The sequence below is a fragment of the Aedes albopictus genome, chromosome 3 (assembly GCF_035046485.1).
Source record: "Aedes albopictus strain Foshan chromosome 3, AalbF5, whole genome shotgun sequence".
Classification (NCBI taxonomy): domain Eukaryota; kingdom Metazoa; phylum Arthropoda; class Insecta; order Diptera; family Culicidae; genus Aedes; species Aedes albopictus.
In genome coordinates, this window is record NC_085138.1 from 151,065,354 (window position 1) to 151,087,595 (window position 22,242).

At 40.4% G+C, this 22,242-nt stretch overlaps 2 protein-coding genes across 2 annotated transcripts; one reads left to right on the forward strand and one right to left on the reverse strand.

Moving 5' to 3' along the window:
- Positions 1 to 7,820: 7,820 nt before the first annotated feature.
- LOC109431922 (FAM172 family protein homolog CG10038) lies at positions 7,821 to 8,935 on the forward strand (the record flags this gene model as incomplete). Its single annotated transcript, XM_062857535.1, has 3 exons — positions 7,821 to 8,225; positions 8,290 to 8,374; positions 8,665 to 8,935. Coding segments are annotated over 3 exons (627 nt in total), but the record flags the coding sequence as incomplete, so codon positions are not given.
- A 10,874-nt stretch (positions 8,936 to 19,809) lies between these two features.
- On the reverse strand, positions 19,810 to 21,824 carry LOC115266157 (retrovirus-related Env polyprotein from copia-like transposable element 17.6). The gene has a single exon (XM_062843131.1). It carries the CDS (start codon positions 21,822 to 21,824, stop codon positions 20,022 to 20,024), a length of 1,803 nt encoding a protein of 600 aa, XP_062699115.1. The 3' UTR covers positions 19,810 to 20,021.
- Positions 21,825 to 22,242: the final 418 nt, after the last annotated feature.

Below are 22,242 nucleotides of genomic sequence, written 5' to 3' on the forward strand. Positions count from 1 at the left end.
CCATGAGGAAGTGTCCCCGGAAGATTGAAGTTTGTGTTCATGGATTAATCTGCTTGAAATTTCTACATTTGGTAGCAAGCTCGAGCTCTGGGCTCTCATATTACGATGATAGCATAAAATGTGTAAAAGGATGATAGCCTTAAGAATCGCGTGCTTAACATTTTGCTAAGTACAGTAAACCGTAGTTGGAGGTTTCGATTGGTGATAATAAAAATACGTGTGAACAAGTTCGTAGTAAGATAACAACTGGTTTATTCTCCTATTTTGTACATCGCTCAGACCCTATCTAGTTCAGTGCACTCAGCGTATGCTGAGAACCCTGCCTGAGGGTTCGGCAGTAATACCGTGTGGCGCATGCCACCACACATTTAACATTTAACAGAACGAAAAGAAACTATCCGCAGGTTGAAGCGATGAATCGCTGATCTCGGAAGAAGTGCTGAAGGGGAAAAGTGCATCTCAAGCAAAAAAGTGAACATAAGCTCTCCCGCCGCCGTGAGAATAGCTTATTCAGGCCTGGTAGCGAGTCACTTTTTAGTGATTTGGTCACTATTTTCGAGTCGGTCACTAAAAAGTCACTATTTGCATGAAAAAGTCACTAAAGTCACTTTTTTCAGTAAATTGGTCACTAAAGTCACTATTTTCGTTAATCTGACTACATTAAAAAACATTTATTGTCAAAATTTATGGGCAAATTTTCCTCAGAATCCTTAGGTATTGTTAAAAAAAATTCGGCTGCGCCGCTTATTACACTATTATTAACCTTCATCACGTTGCGAGCAGCTCGGTTTGGATCAAAAATGACCTTAAGGAGGACTTTTTATCTGTATTAACGAGATTTTGCGAGTTTGTCGGGAGTGGGATTTGATCCCAGGTCCTCGGCGTGACAGTCACGTGCTTTAACCATTTAAGAAGGGTTAATACGAACTATAGCTACAGTTTTCTCGTATTTTGAAGAAGTAAAAACAAATTTCTGTATTATTATACTTTTTCCATAATAACATTGCAATATTCCTTAAGTATTTTCATTTAAAATTTCAGTTTAATTATATCACTCCATATCCACGCGTTATTTCAAATTGTTAAGTATTAGATATTTGGACTGAGTTTAGCGGATCGGAGTGCGATAACACATACCCAAGCACGTGTGTAGTGCATATTGTATTGCATCAATCGGAAATTTTAGCTCAAGAACTTTTATAGTAAGTAAATAATAGTTTCTTGGGATTTTTTCAGTAGATTGCAGAATTATTTCTGTTACAAATGCGACATTAATTTCTGATGAAATTTTTGGAGGTAGTATTATACTATAGTCACATCATTTTTTTTATTGAAATCCGTAAAAGTTTATAATGAAGTTTACTTGGGAGCAGCTTCTGATGAAAATCTTCATGTTTCTATAAATATTTTTTCATGAATCTTTCGTTAATCTCTGAGCTTTTCTTGGAACCAAATTTTACCAAAATGTCATCCAGTGTGCGATGGTGAGGTTCAACAAGAAATCTGCCAAAGTTTCTTTCGCAAAATTTGCTCAACTTCTGTAATGATTTTCATAATACATAGATCAGTTTTTCAACTGCGTCTTCGAGAAATTGATTGAACAGTTTTTGTCAGACATCCAGTTTCTCTAGGGAGTTTTCCAGGAGTGCAGTTTGAAAATTTTCAATATTCTTCACAATTAGGCCGGAGCAACTTTCTTTTTCTTCTTTTGTCACTTTTGTTCGCTGACTAGTCAAGGGACGGGGGATGATAAATAATAAATGTATTTGATGAAAAATTACCCAAACAATTAGGAAAAATCGTCATACTCATCGGATTTGTTATGAAACTTTCTCGACGACTTTAATTTCACTTTAAAATTTTTAAATTTCTTAAATTATTTATTTTTGTTCCCCCTCAAAATGTCGAAATCCGACAAAAAATTTCCGTGGAGGGTAGTGGCATAAGAGAAAATCGAAATTTGTGTCAGCCTTATTATCACCCTCTACTTACACCTCTAAAGTACAATCGATTTTCGGCGAACTTGAGACAAACGGAATTAGATGAATATGATGGAATAGTTATATGATAAAAATATAATGGTAACTGATTGTTTCAATAATGAAACTATTGATAGACAATCGAACAATTTTAGATTTACAACTATTTTTTCATTGCTTTTGATTTTTTTTTCATTGCATTGAAGAATGTTGTGTGTAGATGATACCATAAAAATTTCTGCGGAATCGGAGAAGTATAGACGCGAGAAAATTAGATTTTGCGAATCTTTTACTAACAAAGAATTAGGAAAAAGTATATTTCTTAGACAGAAATACTAAAAACAGATTGCAATGAAACAAATTTGTAAGATTACCTATGTATGTAGGAATATTGTTTGAAAGTTTTATGGAATGGAAGAAAATTAATAGTAAGAACGTGTGCGTTGGAATTCACTCACAGTAATATAAAGTTATCAACGGATTCTTTTTTTTCTCATTGAAAAAAAAAATGCTGCAACCAAAGAAGAACCTGGAAAAATCATTGAGAACACAAGGTGTGCGCTTTGAATTGTGCCAATTACATGATATTTCGATGTAAAATAAAATTCCTTGAAAATAACAGAGTTTTCTAAGTTTCGGTTACTCGGCTAGTATCATATCATCAAATTATATTAATTAGCAGTATACATCATCAGTAGGACGGCTCCAGAGTCACGTCCTACTTATAGTATGCATTATTGTTTCGTTGTTAAAAAATGTTGTGGGAAAGTGTAAGCAAAGTTAAGACTTCTTAAATTGAACACTTTTCAAAACAAAAAAAGGATCAAACAATAAGGTATTCATTGGCACAAACTCTGGAAGTTAAAATTTATGCATAGGTTTTCTTGAGAAACCGTTAATTGATCGAAATATCAACATATATACTCGATTTTCCGTTGATTTTGAGGTCACTATTCAGTCACTATTTGGTCACTTTTTTGCTAACTTTGGTCACTAAAGTCACTATTATTTTGCCACCTGATCGCTACCAGCCCTGCTTATTTCGTATCTACTTACTTACTTTCAGTCCTGGGCACCCACGGTGGTGCAGAGGGCCGAATTGAAAGATTTCCATCCTGATGGGCGATTGTCAGCCATTGATTGCTTGACCTGTGGCCAGGTGAAATTACTGTCGACTTGCTTGATTTCGTTGTTGAGGCTGCGCCGCCATAAGCCTATGGGTCTGCCTCTGCTGCGATGTTCCTGCTGGGTTCCAATCTAACGCTTGCTTGCAGATTTCGTTTCCGTCCCTGCGTAGAGTGTGGCCGACCCACCTCCGCTTTCGCTCCCGAATTTCTGCCGCTGTGGGCTTTTGATAACATCGACGATAGAGCTGCACGTTGGAGATCCAATTGTGAGGCCACCATGCACGAATTATATACCGCAGGCATCTATTGATGAAGACCTGCAGCCGTTGAGTGTTCTCCACTGATACACACCGGGTTTCACTGGCGTATAGTAGCACAGATTTCACGTTCCAGTTCAAACTTCGGATTTTGGTGCGTCGACTAATCTGATTGTTTTTCCATACATTTCTTAAACTCGCAAAAGCAGTCCTCGCCTCCTTGATCCGTGCACCTATGTCGATCATGGTACCGCCATCGGCTGCCATTTGGCTACCAAGTTATTGGAAGCTTTCAACATTCTCCACTGATTGCTCAGCTACCGTTAAGCTGGAAGGGTTTTTCGTGTTTACATCCAACGATTTGGTCTTGTTGACGTTGATGGTAAGACCTGCCGCTGAGGAGCGATTGACAAGATGATTGAGCTTGCTCTGCATATCAGAGCGCCGTTGAGCTAGGAGAGCAACGTCATCAGCCAGTTTGAAGTCATTTAGGTTCTCCATGGTAATGGGCTGCCAAAGTAATCCACGGGTTGGTTCACGGTCAATCGCACCTACCAGGATCTCGTCGATTATGATAAGGAAGAGTAGCGGTGATAGGATACATCCTTGCCTCACTCTAGCAACGACCCGGATGGGATCCGACAAAACACCGTTGTGCAGTACTCTGCACGAATATGCTCTGTACTATGCTTCAATGAGGCCGATGATTTTCTCAGGGAGACCCTTGCGCCTGAGGGCTTCCCACATGTTTCCGTGATTGAGACGGTCGAAAGCAGGGTTGAAAAAATCACATTCAATTGAATGAATTTTTGCTGAACTGAATGCATTAGGCATTCACTTTCAGCTCCGCTGTGAGATACTTGAAAGTGAACACAGAAAAACTCAACTACTTTGTGGACGTAATGACTCCACAATCATCAACACACGCTCTGCGCTGATGGATGCTTCATGTCAACAACGGCCGCATGAATGCGACTGGCCCATAAGCATGCGTGGTGAATTTTCTCTTTTGAGTGCCAATGACAGGGAAAATGTTGTTATTGAATCTCGCCGTCGCCACGATGTGAGTGACGAGAGAATTTTTATTCTCTTCACACTCGCCTCCGTGAAGGAAAGAGGCTTCAACGTCAGAAGCGGTGTGGTGAAAAGACAAAAACAAAAACTCACGTTCGTTGCATGCCTTCATTTTTTTGCAACCCTGGTCGAAAGCTTTTTCGTTATCAATGAACACCAGGTAGAGAGACTCTTGGAATTCATTGATCTGCTCCAGGATGTATCCGGTAAAGAATCACTTTGCAGAGGATTTTGAGAACGATACACAGTAACATGATGCCCCGCCAGTTATCGCATACAGTCAGGTCATTCTTTTTGGGTACCTTTACTAAGACGCCTTGCATCCGGTCGGCCGGAAATGTCGCGGTTTCCCATATGTTGCAGAATAATTGATGCAATAGTTGTGCGGATACTACGGGGTCAGCTTTGAGCATCTCAGCTGATATGCGATCGACCCCTGGGGCCCTGTTCGATTTCATGCTACGGATGGCTGTTTCTATCTCCTGCACTGATGGAGCTTCGGTGTTGACACGGGTAAGAGTACGTCCAGAGTGGACGCGACGCAATGCGGATTTCCCATACGATTTGACAGCTCTTTATTATTGATTGTTATTTCTTTGCGTGCAAATTTCCGCGCCGCGCCGCGTGACGCATCCACTCTGGCCGGCACATAATGCGTCGAACCCTTGAAAAAGGTTTCCAAAGTGCTCGAACCAGCGTTTCAACTGGTCAGCCGGGTCGGACAGTAACTGTCCAGACGTGTCTTTCACGGGCATCGTAGCATTTATCTTAGTCCCATTAAAGCGACGTGAAACATCGTAGAGGAGACGGATGTCGCTGATGTTTGCGGCTTTCTCGCCTTCGTCGGCTAGGGAGTCCGCCCACGCTCTTTTGTCCCGTCTACATGAGCATTTCACTTCATTCTCGAGAGCCGAACAGCGCTGACGGGCTACGGCTTTGGCTCCTCGTGTTTTCGCTCGCTCTATCGCGGCTTTGGCGTTCCTTCGCTCCTCTATCTTCCTCCCGGTATCATCTGTGATCCACTGCTTTCTCCGGGTGCATAGCTTACCCAAATTATTCTCGCCGGTGCCGATGAAGGCGTTCTTGATGGCGCTCCATTGATCTTCTACCACAGACTTCTACGCTTCCACCTACTGGAATATCCGCAGCACGGTTCTCTAGCTCCTCGACGAAGGACGTTTTCATCGCAGCGTCTTCCAGTCGGCGTGTGTTGAACCGGCGCTCGATTTTCTCCTCCTGTCGATGGATCCTAACAATGCGCAGTCGGATCTCTCCGATTAGGAGATGATGGTCGGACGCAATGTAGGTACTACGTTTGTTCCGCACATCAAGAAGGATCCGTCTCAATTTGTGGCTGATGCAGATGTGGTCGATTTGATTTTCCGTGACGCCATCACGGGAAACCCAGGTCACTTTGTGCACTGGTCGATGAGGGAAGAGCGATCCCCCAATCACCATGTCATTGTTGTCACATTGTTGTTCTTACTCTGCAAACAGCTCTCCGTTTTCGCTCATTACTCTGAGACCATGGCGTTCCATGACGTGCTCATAGTTCGAGTTGTCGGAATCAACCTTCGCGTTGAAGTCGCCCATGAGGATCTTCATATCACCTTTCGGAATCTTGTCCACGACAGTATTCAGTTGACTGTAAAGGTCTCTTTGTCTTGCAATTCGGCAGCTTCGGTTGGCGCGTAATATTGGAAAGGTTTCTAACCCGTGTTCTGAATCTGGCTACAATTAAGTATCCTCTCATTAATAGGTTCTCACTTCATGAGCGCTGCGTGGGCGTAAGCGCTGTACAGGAAACCAACTCCACGGTGGCGAGGAGCGTGTTCACCTAGTAGGCCAGAGCAGTGTTGAGAATACTCACTTGCAAGAGTGATACTCACTTGCTTGTATCTCAGTCCTGAAGCATGCTATCAAAAAATGATGTTTGAAGGGCTTTTAGATTGTAGTTTAATCCAAAAGTTTGCCGAGTAAAGTAAAGGTTGCAGACTCATACCAAAGTTGTGAGAGAGCTGTGAGTACGAGGTGAGTAAAAATCGTGTAATTCATACTCACCTTGTGCTCACAGCTCTCTCACGGTTTTGGTATGCGTCTGCGACTTTTACTTTATTCGGCAAACTTTTAGATTAAACTACAATCTACATACATTTTTTGATAGCATGCTTCTGGACTGAGATAGAAGCAAGTGAGTATAACTTTTCGCAAGTGAGTATTCCCAACACTGGGCCAGAGTATAGCAGAATTTGACCCGACGCCAACTTGTGTTCTCCAAAGTTCGGCCAATGGACTTTGCTCAGTCCTAGGATTTCAAGCTTCACGGCATGCCACATTAGCTAGTTGTTCCAGTTTACCCTGCTGGGCTAGGGTTAATACATTCCAAGTTCCAATTCTTGTCCGTTGTTTCGCGCTAAAAGTCATTGCCGTTCAAACCGAGTGCGATGGCGGCACCATAATCGACATAGATGCACGGATCAAGAAGGCAAGGGCTGCTTTTGCGAATTTAAGAAATGTATGGAAAAACAACCAGATTAGTCGACGCACCAAAATCCGAATTCTCAATATGTGCTGCTGTACGCCTATGACACTTCAGCGGAAAATACTCAACGGCTGCAGGTCCTCATCAATAGATGCTTGCGGTATATAATTCGTGCATGGTGGCCTCACAATTGAATCTCCAACGTGAAGCTTCATCGTCGATATCATCAAAAGCCGATAGCGACAGAAATTCGTCAGTCGGTAGTCAAAATACGCATATCTGCTATCTTTTGACGAACAGAACGTAACTTTAGTTGCCGGGGCCCGTGGCGTAGTTGGTCACACGTACGCTTCATATGCGGATGGTCATGGGTTTGATTCCCAGCCCCGGCACTAGCAATTTTTCGTCAGTAACTCTTCTCCTCGAGAGCGGCTGACATTGACTCTCTTCTGAGCCCAAGGCTCAAACGAACCCGGATACCTGGACATCGGCGAAATGCAACTCATAATGGACCCCCAATCGAACTGGAAAAGGAACAACAAGCATCTATCGTGCTCATCATTCTACCGAGGAAAGAGTAGAAAAGTGAAAGCAGCACGAAGGCAACCAATTCGATGTAATAAAATAGAATACTTCTATGCTGTATAAAGTTTAAGTGCAGCTGTCAATTGTAATCGCTCACGTAGTGCCCTAGTGGACAATAGAGCTGTAAAATAGGTTAAGTGACCAAGAATAAAAAAAAAAAAAAGAATAAGGCACAATCATTTAGAGAGGGTATTTTAATAAGGACGTTTGAAAAACCTTTACACGATCATTTTATAATTGTAGCAAACAATAAATGAAATAAGAAGAACATTCAAGAAAGTTATGAATGCTTTCATAACGGCTGCAATACGTTTCTTTTAAAACAAACTCGTTTCGCGTCTATACTTACAGCCTTATCATAAACCACAGCATGGAGTCGGGAACTCAAATTCCGTACATCAACAAGGGTCGCGAGCTGGGTTACGAGGTGTTACTGACCAACACCAACGACAACCACCGAAAGGCTGCCGGCGGCGGCGGCGGTGGAACCAAGGGCATCAAAGGCAGCCGAAACCCCACCGAGCATGCCGTATCGGTGTTCGAAAAGTATATCATACCCAGCGAACCGGAAGCAGTTGCCATTGTGGCGCACAGTTACGGTGGCGTGGTGACGGTAGAACTAGCGCAGAAGTTTCCACAGTTCTTCAAGGAGAAAGTATTTGCCGTTGGATTTACCGATAGCGTTCACTCTGGTTCGCTGGTTCCCGAAGTGATAATTCCGGTGAGATATGAATGTCCGTGAATGATTCATCATACAACACTTGCTTGGTATATCTTTTCTGCAGATTGGTCGCAATTGGGTAACCTCGAAGGAGCCACTAGACACACCATTAACCATTTCCAAGCGCGACCTACCGCGTCACTCAGCAGGTGAGCGCACTAGAGCACGTGCCAAAACTCTATTAAATGGAAGGGTGTTTCGCTCTGATTTGCATGCATCGCTGATTAGCCCTTTTACGCTGAAGTGGTGCATACTTCAAGTATAATATAGGTTCATTGTTCACTCTTGATCATGTGGTGGTAGACCATAAAATAGAAGAGGCTAATCAGTCAGCATGTAGTCGTTTGAGTTGATCGGAAATTGATTGCTTTACAGGATACATTATCAAAAAAATCAATTAACATATTCATATTCTGCTTTCGACTTTCCGCTTTCCAAGGTCACATCAAACACGAAATGACATCGTACTCCTGCATGGATGCGTTATTCAAGTTCTTCGAGGAACGGTACGAGCAATTTAAGAGTGATTCCGATTCCGCTGGGCCCGATACGAAGAAGCCGAAAAGTGAACTATAACTGCACCGTTTTGCTTCACATCTGCCCGAAAATCAGGACTGATGGCTGAGAATTGTGGTATAGGAGGGAAGGCATCATGACGTTGTTGTAAAGTTTTCATGTCTGCGACAAATAAAATTAAGTCCAAGAAAGTACTTTGCATGGCATTGTTCTTATATACCCACTAACTTCTTCAGCTCAAGTGTAAATTAAAGTATCTCTTAATCTTAATTCGATTTCGTTGTCGTCGTCGTTGTCTTCCTTCAGTTACTTGCGGGTGCTTAGCTCCACAATGAGAAAGAAACCAAGATCCGCTCAAGAAGTGATTCGATTCCGGCAATGGCAGTTTATTTACGCAACAATTATTCGAACTAAGCGCTGGTGGGTGGGGGTTGTGGCGGGATGCTCGCTGTCGTCGACATGGATGGGGAACAGCCGTAGGCGTAATTAGGATGAAGACCCAGAGGGATGCAGATGAGGTAAGTCATAGTAGTTGTTGATTGAACGACTAGGAATCAGTTCACTATCGTTTATAACTAACCGTCGAGTATACTAAAAAAGTCTGTAAGTCGACTATATCGAAGAAAAGTTTTATTTTAATTTGTAATCTTAATCGCAGAAACTCGGCAATGCTTGGTAAAAATTGTTATAATAATTATTCATGTGAAAAACCGTTTATTAAAACACTGCCATGCAATAAATCATTTACACCAACTGCCATGCCTCAAAACAGTGTGAACGGTATTTTTCAACTGCTCATATCACAGCCGTTTTTCATCTGATTTGCAAAATTTTTGAAACAATGGATTTTCCCGCTGAATATAAAATTTTCAAACTATGGATTGGACCAAAGTTCTTTTTTTCAATACTCAAAAACTCGGAGCAAGTACCTTAAAAATGCCGTTTTTCTGGAGCCATTCCGAATGTAAAGTAATTTCAACACATTTTAATGTTGAATTGCCCATATTAATAAAGCAAAATTATTGCATATAAATATATGGAGATACTCAATTTGTAAAGCTATAAAATCTTGACAAAATAACGTATAATACAGAAAATTTGTATATTCGGTATGAACTTTACATTTATCGCGACAACCCCTGTGTTTTATTGCTTGAAAACAATCACGTGTACATGAGAATACTTTTTCAAAACGATTGTGAAAAGTGTGTGTGTCTTAGAAACTACAAAATCTTCACAAATTCCCGTATGATACAGGGTATTTATATTTTGTGTTTTTTTTCGAACTTAACGTCCATTGTTTTATTGTTTCAAAGCAATCACGTGTGCAAAAAAAAATACAGAGTACTGGGAACAAATATGAATCATAACAACTTCAAAATCTTCACAAATTTCGTATAATACAAAAAGAAAACATTCGGTTTTTTTTTTTAATTGTTTTTATTGTGGAGCAGGGAAAAGCCCCTGGGAGTGAAATTCTTTCTATCAGAATCTCTTCTCCCAAAGGCATAAAACCTCCTCTTCTTTTCATATTTCATTTACAATTCATGGCACACTTCCAGTGAGAAAGTTTCTCTTTGAAGGAAGTGTTTTAACTTATGCTTAACTTACAATTATTACAAAATTCAAAATATAAATAAAAACAAACTGTATAAATAAATATAAACAAACAATTTAATTGGAATTAGGGGTTCCTCCGGATGATGGACTCTAGATGATCAGTAGTTGTCTGCCGTAGTCCAGAAGAGCATCTCACATGTGGGTTTGATCTTCACATTCGTCGCAACAACCTCTGTGTGCTTGAGAACAATCATGTGTACATAAGAACATTTTTTCAGAGCGATGGGGAGAAGTATGGTTAATAAAAACTTCAAATCCTTCACAAAATCACGGTTAATACAGATTTTTTTTGTATTCGGTTTGAACTTCTCATTCATCGTGACAACCTTTGTGTTTTATTGCTTGAAAAGAAGCACATGTACATGAGAATACTTTTTCAAAACGATTGTGAAAAGTGTGTGTCTTAGAAACTACAAAATTATGTATAATTCAAAAAGTTTGTATTTTCCGTTTAAATTTCACGTTCATCGCGACAAACCTTGTGTTTTATTACTTCAAAACAATGACGTGTACATGCGAAAACTTTTTCCAAGCGATTGTGAGAAGTAAGAACCGTAGAAACTAAAAATCTTCACAAAACTACGTATAAGTCAGATTTTTTTTGTTTTGAACTCAACTTTAATCACGACAACTCCTTTACACCGTTTGCAATGCTGTTTCATTTCGCATGGTGACTTTCAAAATAAAACTAGAACTATAACAGCATGTCTGCAGATATGGAATATCTTTCAGAAACCTTTTCTTAAAATTTTACTAGAGATTATCTAAAAATTAATTGAGGAATTCCTTAAAACATTGTACAAAACATTCGTTTGGGAGTCCACACAAAGATTCCAACGTTTCGTCCATATATCATTTTTTTTTTCTAGGAATTCCTACTGATTTCTGATTCCTCTAGGGATTCTTCCATGGATAAGTTAAGAAAACTTTCTTAGGAATTCCTTATGGGATTGTTTCCGGGATTCTTTATTGGATTTCTTCAGGAATTCATCCTGGGATTATTTCTTCACTCATTATTTCAGGAACAACTCCAGGGATTGTTATAAAAATTCTTTCAAGAATTCCCCAGGAACTCTTTCAAGAATTTCTTTAGGAGTTCCTTTGGGATTTTTTTCAGGAACTCCTCTAGGAATTAATCCAGCACTCTCTCCAGGAACTTTTAATGGATTCCCTTAGGAATGCCTTTTGAAATTGCTTCCGGGATTCCTCCGGGGGTTTCTTCAGAAACCCTGCAGAGATTCCTTCAGGAACTGCTACAGGGATTCTTTGAGGAAGTCCTCTAGGAATTAATTCAGTACTTTCTTTAGGAACTGTTTAGGGATTCCCTTGAGAATTCCTCTTGAAATTGTTTCCGGGATTCCTTCTGGAGATTCTTCAGGAATTCCTCAAGGGATTTCTTCAGGAACTGCTACAGGAATTCCTCCACGAAGTCTTCCAACGATTCCTTCAGAATTTCTCCAAGAATTCCGTCTGAGATTTCTTTCAGAATCATTTCTGGTAGTCTTCTACGAATTCCTTACGAGATTCCTTCAGAATTATCTTCAGGAATTCTTACAGGGATTTCTCTGAAAATTCCTCCAGAAATTCATCTAGATTCCTCCAGAAATTCCACCAGAAATTGCTCTAGAAATTCCTCTAGGGATTTTTCCAGGAGTTCCCCTGGAGATTTCTTCAGGAATTAATACAGGCATTCCCCAAGGATATCCTCCAGTGATCCCTCCAAGAATTCCTGTAAGGTTTCCTTCATGCAATCCTGCAGGACTTCCTCCAGGAATTGCCTTAGGGATTTCTCCAAGAATTAAACCAGGAATTTCCCTAGGAATTTTTCCAGGAATCCTCAAGGGATTCCTCCAAGTGTTTTTCCAAGTGTTGAAAAAGGTCTATTTTTTGAGCATTTTTAATCAAAATTTACAAAAACAATGCATGTACCAGTTTTTATTTTCAACCATGAATGTTTTATCTGATAGAACTATTTATATGCGTCATTTCTCTAAAACAGATTTAATATATTTGAAAAAATATTTTCTATGAAAAGAGGTCATTTTTTTTAAATTGCTCTGGCGGAACCTCTAAACGATTTTTCAGAAAATCGAAATATTCTACAAAAATGATTCAAATATATGTATATTTCATTTAAGAGTTGAGCACCTTGACTTTTCGAATATCGATTTTTTTGGGCAGCCTATTCTTCAGGGATTTCGCCACGAATTTCTCAAAGGATTCCCCCAGGGATTTTTCAGAAATTCCTTCGAGGATTTCTCCATGAATTCCTCCAGAAATTCCTCTAGATATTCCTCCAGGTAATCTTCCAGGAGTTCTTCCAGCATTTCCAACAAGAATACCTCCAGGAATTGCTCCAGGAATTGATCAAGGAATTGCTCCTGGACATTCTTCAGGAATTATGTCAGCAATTTTCCCAGGAATTCTCCAGAAAATCCAGGAAATTTTCCAGGAATACCTTCAGGAATTCCTCTAGAGATTCCTTTAGGAATTGCTTTAGGGTTTCCTCTTGGGATTTCTCACAAATATATCTAAGGATTCCCCTAGGGATTAGTTCAATAATTCCTTCGATGATTTCTTCAGGAATCCCTTCAGAAATTTCTCTGGAAATTTCCCCAAGAACTTCTCAAGGGATTTTTTCAGAAATAAAAACAATAGAAATTTAAATCTCCCAGAATTTCAGCAAATCCTCCAGAAATTCCTTCAATAATTCTTCCAGGAAATCCTTCTGGAATTTCTCAAGGGATTTTTCTAGAAATTTCTCCAGAAATTCCTTCCAGAAATCCTCTGGAGATTTCACCAGGAATTGCTCCAAGAATTCCACCAGGTAATTATCCAGGAATTTCTGCTGGGTCTTATCCAAGAATTCTTCCAGGAATTGCTCCAGGGATTACGCCAGGAATTTATTTAGAAGTTACTCCATGAATTTCTTCAGGATTCTCTCCAGAGATTTTTCCAGGAATTGCTTCAGGGATTACTCCAGGAATTCCTTCATGGATTTCTTCAAGAATTTCTTCAAGAATTATTTCAGTAATTTCTTCAAGATTTCCTCTAGGAATTCCTGAAGAGATTTCTTCAGAAACTTTTCTAGGGATTCCTCCCAGAACTCCTCCAGGATTTGCTTAAGGAATTACCCCAAGAAATCCTCCAGAAATTTATCTGGGATTTCTTCAGAAATTCTTCAAGGGATTCCTCCGGAAGTTTTTACGGGATTTATTCAGATATCTTCTTATGTACTTGATCATTTTCAAGCAAAACAGCAATAAGTGTGACAACGATCATTGCTGAGCTCGATCTGAAAATACACTTTTCTTGCATTGTACGTAAGCAATGGTGTCTCGTTACATCACCTGTTGAAGGACCCTTAACCTAGATATTTTAAAGAATTTGCGATTAAAATTAAAATGGAAATGCACGAGAAAAGATATTCTTGTAATGTTCTACTAATGTTCATGAAACTCAAAAATGTCTATTTGTTGAACAGGTGGGTTTGAGGTTAGGGAGCTGCCACTATTGTAATATCGTGAAGATTATACATTTAAAGTTTACAAACTTCTCACGATCATTCTGGAAAGTATTCTCATGCCCACTTGATCGTCTTCAAACAATAAACCACAGGGGTTGCACGATAAATGTGAAGTTAAAACTGAAAATACAAATTTTCTGTATTATTCGTAACTTTGTGAAGATTTTGTAGTTTATAGGAATCAAAATTCTTTCAATTGTTTAGGAAAGTTGTTCTCATGTTCTTGTGATTGTTAAAAAAAAAAACACAGTGGTTATCGCGATAAATGTTGAGTTCGTATCGCAAATACAAATTTTCTGATTATACGTGATTTTGTGAAGATTTTGTAGTTTCTTAAATTCACACTTCTTACAATCACTCTGAAAAAGTATTTTTATGTACACGTGAAAGTTTTCAAGCAATCAAACACAAGGACCGTCGCGTCGAACGTGAACTTCAAATCGATAATTTAAATTCTCTGTATTTCACGTAATTTTTTGAAGATATTGTAGTTTTTAAGAATTATACTTAACTCCATCGCTCTGGAAAAGTACTTTCATTCGCATGTGATTGTTGGATAAAAAATAATACTCAGGGGGTGTTGCGATGAATGTTAAGCTCCAACCACGAATATAAACTTCCTGTATTATACGTAAGTTTGTGAAAACTTTGTAGTTGTTATGATTCATACTTCTCCCTATCGCTTTGGAAATGTATCCTTATGTGTCAAAACAGGCAATGAAGCACATGGACTGTTGCGAAGGACGTGAAGTGTAAAACTGAAAATATAAATTTCCAGTATTTCACGTAATTTTGTGATTTTCTTTTAGTTCCTAAGATTTACACATTCCACAATTGTTTTGAAAAAGTATTCTTGTGCACATGATTGTTCTCAAGCAATAAAACCCAGGAGTTCTTACGACAAATGTAAAGTTCAAACTGAATATACACATTTTCTGTATTATACGTAGTTTTGTGAAGATTTTGTAGTTTTTATGATTTATACTTGTTCCCATTGACGTGTAAATGTATTCTTATGTACACTTGATTGTTTTCAAGCAATAAAACAGGGATTGTCGTGATGAACGGGAAGTTCAAACTGGAAATACTAATTTCCTGTGTTATACGTGATTTTGTGAAAGTTTTGAAGTTTCTAAGATTCACATTTTTCATAATCGTTTGGAAAAAGTTTTCTCATGTACTCGTGATTGTTTTCTAGCGATAAAACACAGGGGATGCTGCGACGAATATAAGGCTCTACCCCATTTGGCATAATGCCATTCGGCATAACGCCGTTTGGCATAAAGCCATTTGGCATAATGGCCTTTTGGCATAATGGCCATTTGGCATAACAAATATTATGCACATTCTTACCAAGAAGGCTGTTCTTTGCGTTATGCCAAATGGCATTATGCCAAATGGGGTAGAGCCGAATATAATGTTCAAACCACGGGGATGCTATGGTGATCTGATTTTGTTGCCGCTTATCATGCGCGACCAGAGCTCACTAATACCAACGTTCACTCAATACAGCATCGGGAGAAATAAGGAAAAACGCACTTTGGCGAACAATGTTTGCGAAAAGAAGTGTTGTGCGTCTTTTCACAAACAATTCCCACTCTCTGTAAAAACTTCACCTAAACATTGACACTCTCAAATTGAAAATTATCAAATATGCTCCTTTTTCATGATCAACACTTTTATGAGATCCAATGTGATGCAAGCGTTTTGCACCAATATCCCTCGTAAAAAAGTAAACATTCAAATTTCATGACTGTGTTGGTGAATATTTTGGCTGGAGCATAAATTTATGCTCCACGTAAGGAGGCACAATCCAACCTGTCAAACTCCATAGTGAAAAAATAGGATGCCGTCCCCTTGGTTCAAACCGAATACACTAATTTTCTTTATTATACGTAATGTTGTGAAGATTTTATAGTCTTAAAGATCGATTATCTCCAGATTTTTCATGCAATAATTTTGCTCTATCACTATGGGCAATTCAACATTATAATATGTGTGCAAACTACTTCAAACTGCAAACTACTACAATCCAACTAAATTGATTTTTCTGTACTTGCTCCGAGTTTTTGAGTACTCAAAAATTGAACTGTGGTCCAATCGATAGTTTGAAAATTTTATATTTATATAGAAGGCGGGGAAAATTCTTAGCTTCAAACATTTTGCAAATCGGATGAAAAACAGCTGAGTTACATCAAGTTGAAATTACCGTTCCCACTGTTTTAGAGGCATGGCAGTGGGAGTGTTAAATAAATAACCAATTTTGGAGTGCCTGAGGAAGGTCCTAAATGTGGCCGAAACGTCGAACAAGATTAAATAGCTGTACTCGAATTTTGTCAAGACTGGAAAAGCCATTTTCAAGCTAAATTCTATTGCAGTCGAATCCAAAAAAAATGCTGTTTCGAAATAGGCATATCTGTCGTAAGATAAGCACAAATAGTGGAATTAAAAGGAATTTGCCTGTTCTTACCAGTTTTCAATTTTTGCAAAGTACATAATTCATTTTAAATTTTTTATTATTTTTTTTTATATTTTTAACTAGTGTTTTTAATTGATTAAGAATGTTTTCCTGCATGACCGGAAATTTTCTTAGAATGTCGACATTGTATGTGCAATCGAGAACTATAACTGGGTCAAATTTATTCTCTAATCGTTCTCAGGCTATCGATCCGTTTTTAGTTCAATTCCGTAAGAAGGTGTGTTTTTGTATTTATTTTCTAATCCCTATTCAGCGCAAGCAACTGAATGAAAACGCCAATAAAGAGTAACTGGGGTGCGGTCATTCGGACACGCTTTGGACTGCGGTAAGGTCATCATGACACACTGGATAAGAGTGCGGTCATCCGTATACTCTATGAACTAGGTTGTGGTCATCCGGACACGCTGTAGACTAGAATGTGGTTATCAGGACACTCTGTGTACTGGGTTGCGGTCATCTGGACACTCAGTGTACTGGGTTTCGGTCATCTGGACACGCTGTGGACTGAGATAGGGTTATCAGGATACGCTGTGACAAGGATGCAGTGATCCGGACACTCTGTGAACTGGGATTTGATCATCAGCTCACGGTATGGATTAGAATGCGGTCATCCGTACACTCTGTGAACTAGGTTGTGGTTATCCGGACACGCTGTAGACTAGGGTGTGGCTATACGGACACACTGTGGTTCTTGGCGCGGTCGAGAGTGCGGTCATCCGGACACCTTGCAAACTGGGGTGCGATCATTCGGAAAATCTGTTGACTACGGTACGGTTATCTGGACACTCTGTGTAATGTGATGCGGTCATCAGGACACGCTGTGGACCGGGTAAATTCATCAGGACACGCTGTTGACTAGGGTGCGATCATCCGGACCCTTTTAAACTGGTTGCGGTCATCCGCACACTATGTGGACTACGGAAAGGCCATCATTACACACTGTGGATTAGAGTGCTGTCATCCGTACGCTCTGTGAACTAGGTTGTGGTCATCCGGAAACGCTGTGAACTGAGTGCGGTCATCCGGACACGCTGTGAACTGGGTGTGGTAAACCGAATACGTTTTGCACTGCGGTACGTTCATAAGGACACGTTGTGGACTAGGGTGCGGTCATCCGGATACGCTGTGGACTGGGGAGTAGTAATCTGGACACGCTGTAGACTAGAGTGCTGTCATCCACACATGCTGTAGCCTGGGGTACGGTCATCCGGACATGCTGTGGAATAAGGTGCGTTCATCCAAACGCTTTGTGGACTTTTTTTCCTTCTAAACCATAGGGGGAAAAATTTGCTCAACCGACACCCTAACAGGAAGGTTAGGGTAGTGTGGGGTTTAGGCCATCTTCTACATCAATAGTAAAAGCCAGGACTACTCTCTCCTCGACCCACTAAAACACATTCCTATGGTCGCCAAACCCTTCGTCTCTCCTCTCCGGAACCACCAAAAAGGCATTGCATCAGAGAGGGGCTAGTGCACATCGCATCCTCAAGGTTAGCTGCGTAGCCTGCAGCAACGGAGAGCGATGACTCGCTTTGGAGAGTCCATCACGGTAGCATGCTGGCGCTTAGCCAGTTTCCCGAGTGGTCCTCACCACTCCCATTGTCCTCGGAAGGCGGGCATGGTCAACCACGCCCGCGCCCAACTGCTTGGCAGACATCAAGCACGTGCAACCCGATCTGACCTGCCCGTAAGGAAGAGTATCACTACCCTTCAGGCCCTATCAGATGCACCGGAAGGTTGCAGACAGCAGGGTCTCACCTACCCTGACCCTTACCGGGGACCCCTTTCCAACCGCGGGCTCGGATCCAACCCAGTAGACCGACGCCACGACAGCACCGCTACCGGGACTTCCTCTCCGCGGCCACTTAATCGCTGTAAGGGTCGATCTCGACCGCAAGGCACCGGTATGACCTACGAAGCCGACTCCGAACCCCTGGACCACCTGTTGTACTGCATCTGGACTAGCCATTCTCCGAGTCCACGCGCCACCTCCTCTGTAGCTCCCAGACGATATGGGTGATAGCCGTTAAAACGGCGTTCCAGCCAAACTCATCCCTACACATCCTCTGGACCAAGTTGTCCGGGTTTGTGTCCTCCCCGCATGTGGCAAGCATGCGGTCACGTATTGTGCGAAAACGCGGGCACACGAACAAAACGTGTTCCGCCGTTTCCTCTAAACCATTGCACACTGGGCATTCGGGGCAGGCCTGAGTCTGTCCGGTAAGTTAAGTAAGAATGGTTGCTCGTCTACCGGATGAATAATATAAGTACCTACCGAACTTCATCACATTCCCTCTACTTACGCCCATGGCGACCAAGTAATCTTGATGATTTGCTTGTAAGAGAGCGCCACCGAAGTAAATGGCAACCATCATCATCACCCACCCAGTCGAAGTATACGAAGGCTGAAGATCCTGGGCAGGAAAACCCATTATGGGAACACTATCCGGGTACCATCCGTAACAAAAGGAATATAAAATGAGATCTTCTTCGTTCGGTGGTTTAAATCTTCGAGCGCGTCTTATCGGGATCGTTTTATAACCCCCTTTTGCCACTCGACAGAACGAGATTTTGCCCAGCAATCATTGCTGCTGCTAGCGTTTTGGAATGAGCGAAGAAATTTGCAAACTCTCTACCATTACCACGGCACAGTTCGGCAACAGTTCGAAATACAATCAGCTCTGCGGTTGGGGTGTTTTTATAATCTTGTTGCCGCAATCAGTCCAAAGATTTATATTGCTAGTGCGAAAATAAAATAATATGCTTTTGTGGAGCAACAGATTTGTCTTGTTCGCTATCTTCTCTGTAAATGTAAATCGTTGGTTTCCTTATGGACCCCTTATGGGGGGTGGTTCAAATTTATATGAAAAAAACTCAAACTTGAAAAATCTCGGGTGAATTTGTTCTTTTTGTCACGCTGAAGCAACAAATTTGTGCAATTTTGGTTCGAATCCATCAAGCCTAGCTCAAGGAAGTACTCAATGAACTTGATGTTTATAAGGGAAAAATCGACCAAATGGAGGTAGACAAGTTTGAGATTTTTGGCGCTAGGTGGCAAAAAAAATCCAGAAGGAATCTCCGGATAAAGATCCCTTAAAATTAATTTCTGAAAAAAAATTAAAGGGAATCATTTGAGAAGTTCGTGAAAAAACACTTTAAGGAATTATTGAAGCAATCCTTGCAGAAATTCTCAAACAAATCTTTGGAGAATCTCCTCAAAAACCCTTGGAGAAATTCCTGATGGAATACAAGGAGCAACGACTGAAGGAATTTTTAGACGAATTTCCGAAGAAATTCTTGAAAAAATATCCGGAGAAATTGCTGGGGCATGAAAATAATCTTTGGGGAAATTCCGCGAAGAATACATGAGAGTTTTAGATTTACATGAGTATGTTACTTCTGAGTCTCGTCATCCAGACTAGGTTTTAAAAAAAGACTAACTGTTCGACTTGACGTCCGGAAAAGTAATAATTCTTTATTGTCTTTCAATTCAAATGAAACCTATCAAGAAAGTGCTTATTATGAAAAATACAGGAAGTGATTGCCATGTTGCTGTTGCTTGGCATAAACCTGCTGATGTGGTCCGTCGGTGGGTCCGTCCACTTGGTGACATCGGTGGCTGCCGGGCTTGCTGACCTGGCTAGGTGCGTCCGTTCTACTTCTGGGTGCTAGGGGCAGAACTGCTGATGTTTGCGGCTTGCGGGCTCGAGGTTGAACGGGCTGGCATCGCCGTCGTCGTCGTCGGTGTTGTCGTTGTTGTTGTTGCCATGAGCATCGGTGTGAAGGCGATGCTTTTCATGGGGAATGTCCAGGAGGGTTCGATCTTAACTACTCCCCCTTTTGGAGACGAATCGTCCCGATTCGTTGGGTTGACCTCGGTTCTGCTTGGTTGGTCCTTCGGGTTCACGTTGGACTCCGTGGATGATCCTAGATAAAGAGATATTTGTTTTCGTCTCTTGACTATCCATAGAAGGCCTGCAAAAATACTTAAAAGGAAACAGAGAGTTGACATACTTAGCGAGGTGTATGTCTGAATTTTATGCTGTTTCGTTATTGTTTCCAGCTGGTGCCTATTTCTAATATGGATTTCATCAATGTTTGGTTGGGTCTCCAGGGTCTGTTGGTTGATGTGCAAACCGTCCAATGACATTACCAGTGCAGGTTCCATTCTATATGACTCGGCATTACTGTACTTTGTACCGTTTATCATAACAGAGCAGTTGTGGAACTCTATTAGATACGTTCCAGATAAATTCCTTCTGGTCAAACCACAGTTCGAATCGATCTCCATGTTTCGTACATCTGTGATTACAATGTGGTTGTCTGTAATCCTTTTTACTGCCCGAGGTTGGTGGTACTTAGTGAAGGTGCAGTTACCGGATAGCCCTTTCAGTAGTTTGGAATAACACGAGTCTCCGGTGATGTCTACTAGTTTGTCGAGACTGCAGAGTTTGGTTACTCCGATCCTTCGGCATTTCTCCTTGGTGAAGTAGGTTTTATTACCATTATGCAAAGCAACATTGGCTGGAAGTTTTAAAGTCTTGTTTGAAACTAAAAGAGGTTCTAATAAAAATTCAACGTATGTTGTGTTATCTATTCTGGGGATTGAAATAATGAAAATTAATCTTGTATTATTATAGAACGCGGACAAATCTAAAAACTCATAAATCTGTTCTATGCTATTCGGTCTGATATTTTGCTGCTCCAAAATGTTTGAGACAAATCCTAACTCTTCTACTGACAATATTTGTTTTGGGATGACTTTGGTTCTAGCAAGCTGTACTGATTCAAAAATGTTCTCTAGATGTGACTTTAGATTATCCAAATTGTAGTTGATTTTCATCGTTTCTCTAAGAATTTTGAAATTCCTGCTTGTCTCATTTTCTAATCGCGCAGATATAATGTTTTTCGTGATTTCATTTTGTTGTTGACTTAGGCGATTTATTATGGAATTAATACGATTCTGAAGTTGCAGGTTAATTTTAAACTGTTCATTATTCTCATTTGTCAATACTTTATTACTAATCTGCAACTCAGTTATTATTTTAGAAATTTGCTCAAAATCATTATGGTCCATGTTACCAGTTATTTCTTTTATTGTTGTTCCGAGCACATTGAACAATCCTCTTTTTTGTCTTATCTTTGGTTGAAGATCGTTAAAAATGCTATGCACGGTATTGAATTTCATTTCCAAAATTTCGACAAGATCCGTAAAGTTTGAGAATCTATGTAGTCCTTGAATATTTTTGAGTAGTTTTGTAAAGATAGGATCATAGTTGTTTAATTCGATAACGTGAAAAAGTTTATGGTTTCCTATTTTTATAAAGCTACTGCCGGTTTCAATTGTAAGGAGGCCAGGATTTTGTTTCAGGTTTAGGATTTTTGAAAATTGGGTAAGGGATAGTTGATAGTTCAGGAACAGTATGAGGGCGGTGAAAAATGTTCGATTCGGTTTCATCTAAAATGAGAGAGAGGGAAGAAAAAAAAATAAAGAATGTATTAGAAATGTTATATTTCTATTTTCGAACGCGTCTGAGTTTTTCTTTATGCAGTTTCCTTTTTGCTGAATCTTTGTACGTGCGACCTCGGTTGGCTACTACTCGCACTGACTGGAAGCGATCCTTGATTTTCGACTTCACTCCCTGAATCCGGTTGTACACAGCATCTCCAGTTTCCAAAGTGGGTGGGTCCTCTCGTTTCTTGTTGTGCAGTTTGTTTTGTTGGTCCTGCGTTTTTTTGAGTTTAAGTTGTACTTCGTCATACAGCTTATCTCTTAACTCAATAACGCGTTTCATGTCTAAGGGTCGTTCCTGCCCGTTTTTGGAAACATAAAGTATCTCCCTTGGTTTTAGGTTAGTCGCTGTGTGGATGCTATT

Bases quoted from the DNA above. Each gene is read 5' to 3' on its own strand.
- LOC115266157 (XM_062843131.1), bottom strand. From the start codon at position 21,824: ATGAAACCGAATCGAACATTTTTCACCGCCCTCATACTGTTCCTGAAC.